The 13,595-nt window shown below is 38.7% G+C and overlaps 1 protein-coding gene across 1 annotated transcript in view; it reads right to left on the bottom strand.

Annotated features, from left to right (window-relative positions):
* LOC123230568 (zinc finger protein 420-like) overlaps positions 1-13,595 on the bottom strand; it is a 45,946-nt gene that overhangs the window by 8,779 nt on the left and 23,572 nt on the right. The window contains exons 7-8 of the mRNA XM_044656703.1: positions 12,901-13,280; positions 9,644-9,682 (exon numbers count right to left, since the gene is read on the bottom strand). Coding sequence (XP_044512638.1) covers positions 9,644-9,682; positions 12,901-13,280 — 419 coding nt within the window. The remainder of the gene's footprint in view (positions 1-9,643; positions 9,683-12,900; positions 13,281-13,595) is intronic.

Raw genomic sequence — 13,595 nt, forward strand, 5'->3', positions numbered from 1 at the left:
CCTGAAACGTTCCATTCTACCTGCACACATTATTCCTAATCTGATGAATACAATAAGTAGGATATAATACAGTGAAACTTCAAAAGAGTTGCCTTAGAAACAGACTAACAGATGAGCATTTCCTTTCCTTTGGACCCCTCTTTAAAAAGTGTGCCCATCACTGAAATAAAGTACTGGTAAATCTAATTTTAAAAAAAGAAAGAAAAGAATCAAATTAATGGTATCAAAGATGAGAAAGGTGATCTCACCTCTAATGAAGAGGAAATTAAAATAATTATTAAGAACTATTTTGTTCAACTATATGGCAACAAATATGACAATCTAGGTGAAATGGGTGAATATTTACAAAAATATAAATTGCCTAGATTAACAAAAGAGGAAATAGAATACTTAAATAATCCCATCTCAGAAAAAGAAATTGAACAAGCCATCAAGGAGCTTCATAAGAAAAAATCCCCAGAACCAGATAGATTCACGAGTAAATTCTATCCAACACTTAAAGAACAACTAACCCCAATACTCTACAAACTATCTGACAAAATAAGCAAAAAAGGAATCCTACCAAATTCCTTTCATGACACAAATATGGTTCTGATTCCAAAGCCAGGTAGATCAAAAACAGAGAAAGAAAACTACAGACCAATCTCCTTAATGAACATAGATGCAAAAATCTTAAATAGAATATTAGCAAAAAGACTCCAGCAAGTGTTCATGAGGATAATTCACTATGGTCAGGTGGGATTTGTACCAGGAATGCAAGGATGGTTCAACATTAGGAAAACCATCCACATAATTGACCATATCAATAATCAAACTAATAGAAATCACATGATTATCTCCATAGATGCAGAAAAAGCCTCTTGACAAAATACAACACCTATTCCTATTGAAAACACTAGAAAGTATAGGAATAGAAGGATCTTTCCTCAAAATAACAAACAGTATATACTTAAAATCATCAGCAAGCATCTGTAATGGGGATAAATTAGAAGCCTTCCCAATAAGATCAGGAGTGAAGCAAGGATGCCCATTGTCACCTCTATTATTCAACATAGTACTAGAAACACTAGCAGTAGCAATTAGAGAAGAAAAAGAAATTGAAGGTATTAAAGCAGGCAATGAGGAAACTAGACTATCACTCTTTACAGATGGTATGATGATTTATTTATTTGTTTTTTGTTTTGAAGACTTTTATTTAATTAATTGATTTAGAATATTTTTCCATAGTTACACGATTTTTGTTCTTTCCCTTCCCTCCTCCCACCCTCCTTCTGTAGCCAACATGCAGTTCCACTGGGTTTTACATGTGTCATTGATCAAGATTTTTTCCTTATTATTGATATTTTCACTAGGGCAATCGTTTAGAGTCTTCATCCCCAATCATATCCTCATGTGATCAAGCAGTTGTTTTTCTCCTATGTTTCCGCTCCCACAGTTCTTTCTCTGGATGTTAATAGTGTTTCTTATAAGTCCCTCAGAATTGTCCTGGGTCATTGCATTGCTGCTAGTAGAGAAGATTATTACATTCAGTTGTGCCACAGTGTATCCGTCTCTGTGTATCAGGTTCTCCTTATTCTGCTCCTTTCACTCTGCATCAATTCCTGGAGGTTGTTCCAGTTCACATGGAATTCCTCCAGTTTGTTATTCCTTTCAGCCCAATAGTATTCTGATCATATATTTAAAGAACCCCAGAAAATCAACTAAAAAGCTAGTGGAAATAACTTTAGCAAAGTTGCAAGGTACAAGATAAACCCACATAAATTATCAGCATTTCTATATATTTCCAACAAAACTCAGCAGCAGAAGTTAGAGAGAGAAATTTCATTTAAAATCACTTTATATGGGGCAGCTGGGTAGTTCAGTGGATTGAGAGTCAGGCCTAGAGATGGGAGGTCCTAGGTTCAAATCCGGCCTCAGACATTTCTCAGCTGTGTGACCCTGGGCAAGTCACTTGACCCCCATTGCCCACCCTTACCACTCTTCCACCTAGGAGCCAATACACAGAAGTTAAGGGTTAAAAAACAAACAAATAAATAAATAAAAGCACTTTAGACAATATAAAATATTTAGGAGTCTATTTGCCAAAACAAACACAAAAATTATATGAACACAACTACAAAACACTTTTCAGACAATTAAAACTGGATCTAAATAATTGGAAAAACATTAATTGCTCCTGGGTAGGATGACATAATATAATATAAATGACCATTCTACCCAAATTAACTTACTTATTCAGGGCCATACCTATCAAACTACCAAAAAACTTTTTCACTGAATTAGAAAAAAACTATAACAAAGTACATTTGGAAGAACAAAAGATCAAGAATATCAAGGGAAATAATGAAAAAAAGTGAAGGATGGGGGCCTAGCAGGAGCAGATCGTAAGCTATACTATAAAGCAGCAGTCATCAAAACAATATGATACTGGCTAAGAGACAGAAGGGAGGATCAGTGGAATAGACTAGGGGTGTGGAATAGACTAGGGGTAAATGACCTCAGCAAGCTAGTGTTCAGTAAACCCCAAAATGCCAGCTTTTGCGACAAAAATCCACTGTTTGACAAAAACTGCTGGGAAAATTGGAAAACAGTATGGGAGAGATTAGGTTTAGATCAACCTCTCACACCCAAGATAAATTCAAAATGGGTAAATTATTTAAGTATAAAGAGGGAAAAAGTTTTTTAAATGCAGTTAATTGGAAAATTAAGGTCCAGAAATGACCCCTAAACTAGGATTGTGATTGGTTTTTAATTAAGCTATCAGACCACTTAACCATGTCTTCATGCACCAAGGTGACCAGAAGCCCCAATTAGACCAGCATCCTCTCATAAGAACCAACCTCACAATGCCTCCCAGACCAGGGACTTTCCAGAGTTTATGGTACTATGAAATGGGATACAGAATTAGTATTCTCCCCAGACCATTCTCCCAAAAGTCTTTTTATCATGCCCTGTACCAGCAGAATCCAGCAACAGGAGAAAATCTTGTGACCAGGTTAAATCATCCTTAATCCATCTGTCTTTCTTTAAAAAACAAAAACAAACACAGAAAAAAAAACGCTTAACATCTGTCTTAGAATCAATACTGTGTATGGGTTCCAAGGCAGAAGAGCAATAAGAGGCAATAGGGGTGAAGTGACTTGCCCAGGGTCACACAGCTGGGAAGTGTCTGAAGCCAGATTTGAGCCTCCCATCTCTAGGCCTGGCTCTATGCACTGAGCCACCCAGCTGCCCCCTGCTGGATTAATATAAAATTGGGATCCTAGAATGAACAAATGTACGTTATGCTTAGAATAAATTGTGAAAATAGCCCAAAAGCTAAGTGGAAATAGTTTTCAAACTTTTTATAACAAAGCTGAAAATACCAAAAATCAAGGTTTTCTCTGGTCTAAATACCTTTTCCCTATTTCCCTTTGAAGACTGCATAGTTGGAAAACTAAAAATTCCTTCTTAGGGAAATGGAGCTAGGTCAATAACCAAAACTTAAAATGAAGACTATCTCTTATCCAACTCAAGGCCTTCCCCACCTCTGAAGGCACTGGGAAATGATCCTTTCAAGGACCATTTCCTCTTCGTTTATCTCTTGTATTGGACTTTCTCTCTATCTGAGAGAACATGTCAGTACAAAAGCCTGAGAAGAGGTCTCTTTTTCTGTTTCTGGAAGACATTAGAGGAAGGGTCTGAGAAGAAGCTGTCATGATTAAAATTATCTTGAGACTCATTGTTGGGAAAGAATATGTCTATCAATTATATCAGGTTTATTGGTGAGACAAGCGCCATAACCCATGAAGTGATATTGGTCTTCATGGTTGTCTCTCATGTCCAGGGACCACCTGAGCTGAGTCAAGGTAGTCTAAGCTCATTATTCATCCCCTCCTTTGACCATCCCAAGATACCTTTAATTGGTGACGCTAATGAAGAAATGGTCTATCATCCTATCCACTTCTCCCCATTCGACAGCATGGAAAAGGGCCCTGGTCCTCTTCAATGACGAAATGAAGTCTTGTTCAAAGGAAGCTGCTCCCTGAGGTGACAAAGAGTTGAAAGCAGCACACTGGCCAAGATCCCACACACAGAAGTGAGAATGGCTAGGCAATCTGACAGTGAGAAAGATGAGATCATAGCAGACTTGAAAAGGCAATTGAAGCAGTCAAAACGGGAGAAAGAAATCGAAGAGGTGAAGAATTTTGCTCTTCAAACGAGTAGAAACCAGTTTAGACAACCTGCCAACAACACCCCAAAATCAAAATCAGCACCCCAATGCTACTTGTGTGGGAAGATCGGGCACGTGATTCGTTTTTGTAGATATAAGCAACAAATTGATTTTTCAAAACCCAATAATCAAAGAGATAATAGAAAAACATTTTATAATTCAAAGTGGGCTAGAAATAATGAATCAATAGATATAATCAAGAAAAACATACAGATACTTGCTGCAATCACACATGCAAAAAGTACAGTCAAACACCTTCGTTAGATGAAATGGAGAAATATATACAAATGGGCATGAAATCGAAAAAATCATTATGAATCGAGATTTCTAATTTAAAACCTATCAATCAGTGTAATTTGGGTGTGGCAGAGTCTAAGAGAATTGAGGGAAGCAAAATGAGAAATCGAGGCAAAATAGAAAAGGTGTCTAAAGTAATCTACACAGAGGATACACATAGGTCTGTGGTAGATAATGAGCAATGGGAAGACATAATGCAAATGCGCAAAGAAATCTTTGGCATTAAGGAGGATGATTATATAAGGGATCAGCTTTCTCATTCCATATCACACACATTGGGTGGGAAGCATGAATCAAACCATTGCAAAGAATCACATCAAGAAAATTTGCAAACGAGTTTAGAATTAGATGCAACAGTTCTTTCCCATGCAATTTCTTTAGACACAATGTCACAGTTAGAGGTTAAAGAGCAAAAAAGTCTAAAGGTTGGCAAGAACTTGATTTTAAAGAAACGACCCACTGATTTAAAAGATGATAGCAGCTGTGTAGGAAAGTCAAAATCCACCTTTCTCAACCCCTTAGCTACAGAATTTCATCCTAAACTTTGGGGAAGAGATAGGGAACAGTTGCCTTCTTCTACAATCAGTGTGGCTAAACATAACATCGAGACTGTTACTGTGATTGATAAAAATAAAAATCATCTAATGTCAGTCACAAAAACAGTAGGGCAAAATAGGGAACAACAGTCAGCTTATGAATGAGTAATTGAACCTGAAGTGTTGAAGGGAACACAGTCTAACTATCATACAATCCTGGAGACTACTGAAGGAGAGATTGCTGATTTGAGGCTTGACAATTCCTTAAAGAGCAGAGTGGAAGATAGAACAAATCAAACTTCCATTTCTGAAGCCCTTAATGAAAGCCAACATGGAATTTGCAATAGTGACAATGACCTACAAGCTCTCAATGAGAGTACGCTCTTTAAGCCTGCTTTCTGTAATCCGGATTCTAAACTGAACTTGCCTAATGGTGCTATAGGAAGTTTGGGTTTAAAGACAAAAGACCATACACAACACAGAATCAATGATAAGTGTACACAAAATACTGAGGATTCTTTACTACCCTTAGTGTCAGTGAAGTCCAATGACAGTGGAGAACCCTTAGTTACTTTAGAAATCGGGGGAGTACAATATGAGGGATTACTGGACACGGGGGCAACTTGTTCCGTACTACAAGAACCACCTGAAGGATGTCAATTTCAAGGCAGTTTAAGAGTAAGAGGAGCTTCTGGGGTAGCACAACAAGTCCCAAAGCTAAAAGTTAAAATGTTAAAATTTGGACCTCTGACTCTTGAACACACCTTCCTATTGATGCCATCATGTCCTTCAAACCTCGTGGGAAGAGATCTTCTATGCAAATTGGCTGCAACCATCCAATGTCAACCGGATGGACAAATTTATTTATACATACCCAAGAGATCTCTGAAACACCATCCCATTTTATTTTTAGACACATGTAGTGAGGAACCATCATACCAATCAACTGATAACATCTATGAGGTTCCAGATGATATTCCAGATTATGTGTGGGCTAAAAATTCAAATGAGGTGGGCAGGATATTGTCAGCAGAACCAGTAAAGATAGAGGTGAAAGAAGGCTTACCTCCAAGAATTCCTCAGTTCAGACTTAGTCAAGAAGCGATAGAAGGAGTGAAACCCATCATAGAGAGTTTATTGGAGCAGGGCATATTAAAATATGGATTTTCGCAATACAATACACCAATCATGCCAATAAAGAAAGCAAAATTATCTCCTGATGGAAAGACTCAATGGCATTTAGTTCAAGATCTGAGAGCAATAAATGACCATGTGCAAAAGACCTATGCCGTGGTACCAAGTCCATCACAAATCATTGCAGCCATTCCACCTGAAGCTGCTTGGTTTACTGTTCTGGACTTGAGCTCTGCGTACTTCTCTGTTCCCCTGCACAGAGACAGCCAGAAGCTGTTCACTTTCTCTTGGGAGGGTAAATCTGTCTTCTGGACACATTTGCCCCAAGGATTTGCAGATTCAGCTTCACTCTTTTGCCAAATTCTGCAGAGAGACCTTGAGTCGATAACATTCCTTGACAGCAAAATGGTACATTATGTTGATGACATCCTGCTAATGTCACCATCTGCTGAAGTCTGTTACACTAATAGCGTACACTTGATCAAAGAGCTAGGCAAAAGGGGCCATAAAATTTCCAAATCGAAACTTCAATTCGTGAAGGAAAAAGTAAATTATTTAGGATTCATCCTAGAGAAAGGCTCCAGAAGAATTTCCAAAAAGAGAACACAAGATATACAAAATTTGAGTTTGCCTAAGACCAAAAAGCAACTCAGGGCAATCATAGGAATAACGAGCTTCTGTAGAAACTGGATTCCAGGTTATGCTTACATCGCAAGACCTCTGATAGAGCTAACCAAGAAGGAAGTTCCAGAACCGTTAAAGCTGAATAAAGAACATATCCATGCATTAGAGAAATTGAAATCACTTACTCTATCAGCTCCAGCCCTAGGTATCCCTGATCATGACAAACCATTCCTACTTTATGTGCATGAAGACAAAGGGATAGCCTCCAGTGTTCTCACACAAACATTTGGGAATAGACTTAGACCAGTTGCTTACTACAGCTCTAAGTTAGATTCAGTGATTTGTGGTATGCCTAGTTGTTTAAAAGCCATAGCTGCTGTAGCCATCATGATTAGAAAGTCTTCATCCTTGGTATTAGGGAGTGAACTGAAAGTATTTTCCCAACACCAAGTGGAATCTACTTTGAGAAACACCAACTTACAGGCATTCACTTCTCAGAGATTATCAAGATACCAAGCGATTCTGTTGGCTAGTGAAAATATAACTTTTCACCGGTGCAGAAACATAAATCCTGCAACTCTGATTCCCGATTTACCTCTGGAAGGAGAAAGTCTACACATCTGTGAAAATGCACTTAACATCATGCATAAAACAAGACCTGATTTAGACGATAAGCCAATGAAAGACCCTGATATTACCTTATTCACAGATGGATCGTCATATGTAGTAGACAATCAGAGATATACCGGAGCAGCCGTAGTGACAGCCTCTGAAACCCTTTGGTACTCATCATTACCATCTACCATGAGTGCTCAAGGAGCAGAATTAATGGGCTTAATCTACGCTCTAAAAATTGCAGAAAATCTAAAAGCTGACATTTTTACCGATTCTCGTTATGCTTTTTCGAGCGTCCATCATTCTGCCATAATTTGGAAAAATCGAGGCTTCATTACATCAAATGGCAAACAAATAGCGTATGGCAACTTAATTAATCAGTTGTTGGATGCAATCCAATTACCAGCCCAAGTGTCAGTAATCCATTGCAAAGCTCATACAAAAACCCAAGGACCAATCGAATTAGGGAACAAACGAGCCAACATGACTGCCAGATATGCAGCAAGATATGGACCCCTGACAATTCTGAACTTATCTTTGGTGGAGGAAGAAGATCTAAAAAATGCATACTCCCCAAAGGAAGTGAAAGATTGGAAGAAACATCACGGTGCATACCTTGTTAATGGAGTTTGGTTAGGAGCAAATGGAAAACCGATGTTACCTAAATCCTTATATTACACATTTTGCAATGCACTACACCAGAAAGGGCATTATGGAACTCTGGGCATGGCAGATTCTATAAATAGGTATTGGAATGCAAGGGGCATATATGAAGTTGCTATGAGAATTTCACAGAGGTGCAAAATTTGTATGCATTACAACCAGACAATCACAAAAGTTCATAGTCTGGGAGGAAAACCTTTAGCTTACACACCATTTGAATGCTTACAAATTGATTACATCACAATGCCAAGGAGTAAAGGTTATAGATATGCTTTAGTAATAGTGGATAGATTAACTAAATGGCCAGAAGCTTTTCCAGCAAAGCATAACACCTCAGCTTTTGTTGTGAAAATCTTACTAAGAGAATTAATACCTAGATTCTCTATACCATTACATATTGCATCAGATTCTGGGTCCCATTTCACAAATAAGATTCTAGCTACAGTTTATGAAACATTAGGAATTAAGAGACATCTTCACTCAATATTTAGACCCCAGTCCAGCGGGCAGATTGAACAAGTGAATAAAAGTCTAAAAACTCTTATAGCAAAATTATGTGCAGAATCTCATATGAAATGGCCTGATGCATTGCCATTAGCACTATTCCACCTAAGAAGCCAACCCAACAGCATCACACATATTTCACCATTTGAAATGCTGTATGGACATCTACCATTCCATGGCAAAGCACCTCAAAGCATTCACAAATTATTACACCTAAGTATGGAATGCAAGTTATATGAATATATCAAATTGCTCAAGCAACGATTAAATCAACTTCACAAATTAGGCTTGATACATCAAAGAGTACCTTTTGATTTTGATCTACACAACTTCTAACCCGGAGATTATGTTTACACTAGAAACTTCGCTAGGAAGACTGTGTTAGAACCCAAATGGCTTGGACCTTTCCAAATAATATTAACAACTCCAAGTGCAATCAAAATTGAAGGAAAAGATCCGTGGTTCCATGTCACCCATGGCAAGCCAGCTAAAGACATGTCCCTACAACAACGACCACAAGACCCAGAAACTATGCAAAACAAAGGTCAATTAGCACCAACTGAACAATCAAGCAAGTCCTCAGTAAATCCAAAATCTATTCATAAGACCATAGAAACAGAGCAACAAACAGAACAACAATCAGAGCATGAATCAGAAGCAGAAGTAGACCAAGAACCAGTAAACAATCAGATTTCACACCCAAATGATTATTCCAATCTCAATCACTTAGAAGAATCATCTGTAAATAATCATGATAATGAAAAAGAATCAATGAAGGAAGAAGACACAACATTTGATTTGCAATCAATACCAGATCTAGAAATTGATGACGACGAATGAATGAAAGCACAAAGACTTAATCGCGAACTTTTACTTTTTGGTTACCTTTAATAATCATCTTTATTAAAATCATAAAAGAAAAGAAGAAGAGAAAATAATCATATATGATAGACATTTAAAAATTTGTTCCTGACACAAGTCAGAAGGTGACAAGCGCTGGTGCATCAAAGCAACATAAATCAGAAGTTGACAAGCGTGGGTACATTGAACATCTCACTTGTTGCTGACTACGCAGATCTTCACGAGGACAGCAAACCTGAGAATTACAAAGACATCCATGACCAAATACATCTATCGTAAAGAGGACATCCACACTGTGAAGAGGAACATCGAATCAGCATGGGGCACATGTATTTGGAAAAGAGATAACTTACACCCAACAGAATTCTCACTGCACACAACACTAGATTCCATCCAAGCAGTACATGCTAATTGCAAAAGATTTCCGGTGGAGTAAGTATGTAACACGTCATTACACGGATAAGTCAATAGACAACACATAAAACATTTTCCTGACTTCACATTTACATGTGAAACATAAACTTTCACTTAAGAGAGAAGGGTATATCTGCCTTAGTAAAAGAAAGTCTTTTACTATGGTACAGACACCGTTCTACTCAAATCACCTGACATGTCATGTACATATGTAATTTTGATTACTAACCATTAGCAATAAGTTTTACTAACACACAGGGACAGTTTAGTTAGTTTAGTAAGTTAGTACAGGGACAGATCTTTCTAAAATTTTCTTTGTAAATATTGTACATAGCAAAGGTCTATGGTTTAACCAATAGACTTACAAAAGATATAGGCTTACTTATTATTACTAACATTTCTAACATAGGCATAAGTGTACTAACCTATTCATACACTAACTTTAGCTAGAGAACTACAATTTAGAAGCATATTTGGAAAAAATTTGCAAAATTTTTCTTAGTTAATATTATCTGAGTAGTTCATAAAATTAGGTAATGCATAGATAGGATTCATTACTTTGTTCTAGTTAGCAAAAATTAGCCTTAAATATGTGTGAATGTTTAAAATGTAATTTGTTTTCCTTTCTGTTCAAAATTTTTTGAAAAAATGAAATTCACATTCCTCTCCTATACTTTTACCTTATCCCGTCTTAGTTTTAGCTTATTTAGTTGTAGCATAGTTTAGCAACCTTTTATTATTTTGCAAACTTAGTTAGGGATAAGAGCTTAGTAAGAATTTAGCTTAGTATAAGAGTAGTAATCCCTTAGACTTTAGTAACTATTAAAATGGTGCAAGTTGCACATTTTGAAAAGAAAAGGGGCATTTGTAGTATACAGAATTGGGGTCATATAGTTTTTTCTAGCTTTGGCTGAGTTCCAAAAGCTGTTAGAGGTTTAGAATCTTGAGGAAAGGCAGTTGACTGGATCTTCCGTAGAGGGAGGTGGTCAATGAGCGAGCTGCTTTGATTACCTAACTTTAATATTGAAATTTAGCCTAGCTTTGATATATTTACTTAAGAAATTATTATTTTAGATAAATCCTTTATATCTTCCTTTCCTAACACCATCCCTGCCTTCCCTCCCTTACCTTAGTGTCTGTGGAGTTAATAAGGAGAGTAATTAGAGAGGAGTTAAATCTGTGGAGTTATCTAATTGACAACATTAGTTATAGTTAATCAAATCATCATTTATTCCCTTTAGATAGAAATAGCACCTAGTAAAAACTGAGTTTAAGGCAGGTCCTTACTCAGATTCCATCTTTACTTCCCTTCCCCCACCTGAGGTTCCTGAGATAACTGATAGGGCTTTCCTTTAATCCACCTTCCTAACAAACATTCTTCAAACAATTAAACCCTTTTGTGTTTCAATAGTTCTATTTAGTGTAATTTGTCTGTTAGTTATCAAGAGGGAAGAAGAGGGAAAGAGACAACATACTCTGGGCTTAGAGGGAAGCCGGCATCCATCTTGGAGGAAGGTGTTACTTCAAAACAAGTCCCTTCCTGTGAAATTAACTAAAGCCTGTTTGTTAATTTCAGTCTAGTCTATTTCCCTCAGCTTGTGTTTGAGTCTAAGTCCCAGTCTGTAAGCCTGCAGTGTTTGTCTGTTTAGTTTAACTTCTCCTCTCCCTGAAGATCTCTGTTTCCCTTCTGTGTTATATTCCTGACTCAGTCCTATCATACCCTGAATCTCCTTTAATCCCAGCCTACCTGTAACCGAGATTACCCACTTAGCAAGTCTCCAACATCCTCCTTTCAATTTCCCTTATCCCAAACACCTTTCCTCAAATTACCCTCATAACAGTCTCCGTTTGCCCATTGAAGCACACCAAATATGATGGATACACGCTACATGGAGACCCCAACTTGGATGCTGGGTCAATCTCTAATCCTCCCTGCCCTAGGGACCAACTTGCCTCCAAGTGTTTGAAGATTAACTGTGGAAACGATGGAGAAGAAGAATGGATTCTGGTGGAAATGTACATTTCAGCAGAAAACAACAACTTCTTAAGAATTGGAGCTGATCCCAAATGGTATGCCATGTCCCCACCACTGAGTCTCTGTAGGACATTAAGAAGCCAGAATTCCCTTTGAAGTATGAATTTGACTAGTTGTTCTCTGAAAAACCCTCAAGAATGAGTCTCTTCTCAGGGATAATCACTTGTGTCATGCTGCAGGGTGAGGTTAGTAAACACTTTAGGTCTATGCAGGAACCACTGTGAAGGGAATTTGTTGCCCCTGTATGTGGGCTGAGCCCGATGACTTGGAGGGGTCTTTCATCTCTGACTGTCTATTCTGTTTCTTACTCTCAACTGTTGTGAAGGAGCAGTTGGGATGGGAAGGGAAGGGGACTTGTAAATCGTCCATGGCAAGGTCAGCACCTAGAAAGGGTCCCTCTGGACCCCCGTTAGGTTGGTCTGGACTGCACTGACCAAGGTGAACACAAGGGGCCGATGGCTGGTATCATGGATGAAGGCATTAGACTCCTCAGTTCCAACCTTGCTCAGACACATTAGCTCTGTGACTGCTTCCTCACTCATAAAATGGGGAAAACAAGTCACATCCTTCACAGGGTTGTTGTAAGGATCAAATGAGACAACACATCGCGTGTTTTGTAAGCCTTAAAGCACTGCACCAGTGTTCTTATTACAAGCACGTGTCCATCCAGCCCAGAACTCATATAGACGTGGCCCAGCTGCCGTCGCTGAGAATTTGTGACTTCCCCAGTGCACAATGGCTCCTTCCAGAAGCCCAGAATCACCTCAGAGAGAACCACGCCTGATGGAACAGTATGTGTCAGCCTCAGAGTCATGACAGCCCCTTCTGATACAAGGACAAATAGGTGGCAGCTGCTGAGGAAGAGGAGGAAGCATTACAAACAGGAAAAGAAGCATCTTAAAAACCTGAAGGTATCTTTTGTCCCATGAGCTCTAGCAGAAACAGGGCAAGAGATCTCCAAACATGTATTTCTACTTCTACTTTGGCTCTCCCTTTAGACTCACAGACGGAGCTGGAGATGCCTCAGCAGAGATGGTCCCCAGAGCTTCTCGCTGGCTGAGGATGGAGCCTACTGGGAGGGAAAAGCCAAACGACTGTCCTCTCTTGAGAACAAGAGCACTTGGAGGAAAAGTGGCCAATCTAAGACACAGTGATGCTTCGATACTCCCCTCCTTCCATGGATACTCCCCCAAACCCACGGCTGGCTGATGTCCATTTGTGTTCCCTTGGGCAAAAGGTTTCTCTCCACTGAGGACTCTCCAATGTGCTGCAAGACAGCCCCTCTGTGTGAAAGCCTTTTTACATTCTTTACATCCATAAGGATTCTCTTCAGTGTGGATTATGGGATGGGCGGCAAGCTCAGAGTTCTCACTGAAGGCTTTCCCTCAAGAACAAGAGATTTGAGGAATTACTACTCTAGACTTATGGGTGTTCATTACACTGAAAATGGCTGCTGCGGTATAAGCTCTTCTGGTTCTGCTCCCTTCTCTCAACATCAGTTCAGAAAACTCTTCCCAGGTCTCTTGGCCACTCTGCCTTTCATCACTTCTTATGGCTCCATAATCTTCCAGGATATTCTCAATCTATCATTTGTTCAGTCATTTCCCAGTATATGGGCACCATCTTTGTTTTTAGCTCTCTGCAACAATAAAAAGTAGGAGCTGTCATGCTGGGTAAAGGGCTGTGTAAAGGGATTGTT

Source organism: Gracilinanus agilis, chromosome 1, assembly GCF_016433145.1.
Source record: "Gracilinanus agilis isolate LMUSP501 chromosome 1, AgileGrace, whole genome shotgun sequence".
Classification (NCBI taxonomy): Eukaryota; Metazoa; Chordata; class Mammalia; order Didelphimorphia; family Didelphidae; genus Gracilinanus; species Gracilinanus agilis.